The sequence below is a fragment of the Aplysia californica genome, unplaced genomic scaffold (assembly GCF_000002075.1).
Source record: "Aplysia californica isolate F4 #8 unplaced genomic scaffold, AplCal3.0 scaffold00850, whole genome shotgun sequence".
NCBI classification, from domain to species: Eukaryota; Metazoa; Mollusca; class Gastropoda; order Aplysiida; family Aplysiidae; genus Aplysia; species Aplysia californica.
This window is the reverse complement of record NW_004798120.1, coordinates 42079-43705: the sequence shown is the minus strand read 5'-3', so window position 1 is coordinate 43705 and position 1627 is coordinate 42079. Positions and strand designations below refer to the sequence as shown.

The 1627-nt window shown below is 55.1% G+C and overlaps 1 protein-coding gene across 1 annotated transcript; it reads left to right on the top strand.

Annotated features, from left to right (window-relative positions):
• The first annotated feature begins 217 nt into the window (after positions 1-217).
• On the top strand, positions 218-1531 carry LOC101863623 (peptidase M20 domain-containing protein 2-like). Its single transcript, XM_005110083.1, has one exon. It carries the CDS (start codon positions 218-220, stop codon positions 1529-1531), a length of 1314 nt encoding a protein of 437 aa, XP_005110140.1.
• The last annotated feature ends 96 nt before the right edge of the window (positions 1532-1627 follow it).

Below are 1627 nucleotides of genomic sequence, written 5' to 3'. Positions count from 1 at the left end.
GTGTACTGTGTGCTGCACGGTGTGTTGGTGTGTTGTGAAATGTTTTTGGATTCTACTTATATAACCAGTCGAATCTGCTGAAGTCACGTCCTGCAGAGTGTGAACCTTCGTCTGTTGTTAGCTGAGTGGCAGACTGAGATGTCTGTTGTGTAATTCATCGACTGGTACAGATATTTATATCAACGATTGTTTTTACCGTGGTTGTTTGTCTTTGGGTATGGCGTCACTGGTATCCGACATCGAGGCGCTCAAGTCGCGACTGTACCGCGCGGCGTGTGAAAAAATCGCGTCGGAAAGCGTGGCGCTGACGCGCGTGTCTCGGGCCTTGTGGGAAAACCCGGAGCTGGGCCTTCAGGAGAAGCAGGCGGAGCAACTCCTGTCTTCTTTTCTCCTGTCACGTGACTTTCCCGTGAGACGTCACCACGTGATGCCTACGGCCTTCTTAGCCACATATCCTGGTGACGTATCAGCGGTGGACCATGATGTCAAGAATCCTCATGATGACGTTCCAATCAGTCGAGGTGACATTATAAGTGCCACCAGCTCCAGTGGGCTGCCGCACGTGGCTGTGTTCTGTGAGTACGACGCCTTACCGGAGATCGGCCACGCCTGTGGACATAACCTAATCGCTGTTGTGGGACTGGCCGCGGGTCTGGGCATTGCGGCGGCCATCGACGCGGCGTGGAGCGAAAATATCACGCTCGGGAAGCTAAGCATCGTAGGAAGCCCGGATGAAGAGAATAGTGGAGGTAAAATTAAGATAATGGAGGCTGGCGCTTTGGCAGGCGTCGACTTTGCGCTGATGGCTCACCCGTCGAAATTTGATGACGCTACGCCCAACTTCAGTGGCTGTGCCACGGTGTTAGCTATCTTCAAGGGCACTGGTGGCTCGTCGATGAACGCGTGGTATGGCGGCGGCGGCGGGAACGCGCTTGACGCTGCGTGTCTAGCCTATCAAAGCGTGGCGTGTTTGAGACAACAGTTCCGCCCTGACTGGCGTTTTCACGCCACTTTCAAGAGCGGCGGCGTCCATCTGGAGCTGGTGCCTGAGCATGTGGTGATGGAGATGTACTACCGAGCCAACTATCTGGAGGACATGAAGGGGATGGAGAACAAAATCTTTGACGCTTTCCGCGGCGCCGCTGCGGCCTGTGAGTGTTCTGTGGAACTCTTACCGGTTGGGCTGTATTATCCTGTTATCAGCAATGGTGCTCTCGTGGACGTGTACAGAAAACATGCATCTGCGATGGGCGTGAATCTGCCGCCGGTGCGAGGCGAACGTGACCCTTTGGGTTGTACGGATATGGGCAACGTGAGTTTGGTAATCCCTAGCATCCATCCGGTCTTCGACATCGGCACGGACACTGTGCTCCACACGCGGGATTTCGCCGCTGCCGCCAGCTCCTCTGAGGCGCTAGAGCGGAGTCTACGCCAAGCCAAACTGTTGGCTATGACGGCAATCGACGTGATGCTGACGCCGAGCGTGATTTCTGCGCTAAGGGAGGACGCGCGGCGTCTACGCCAGACGTGAGTGACTGTTGGGTGAGGCGCACAAGAAGCAAAACGCCACGACGTACTGTATTTTGGCATGGGTTCTTGTTGGGGCTACTACAACATTCTTAACGCT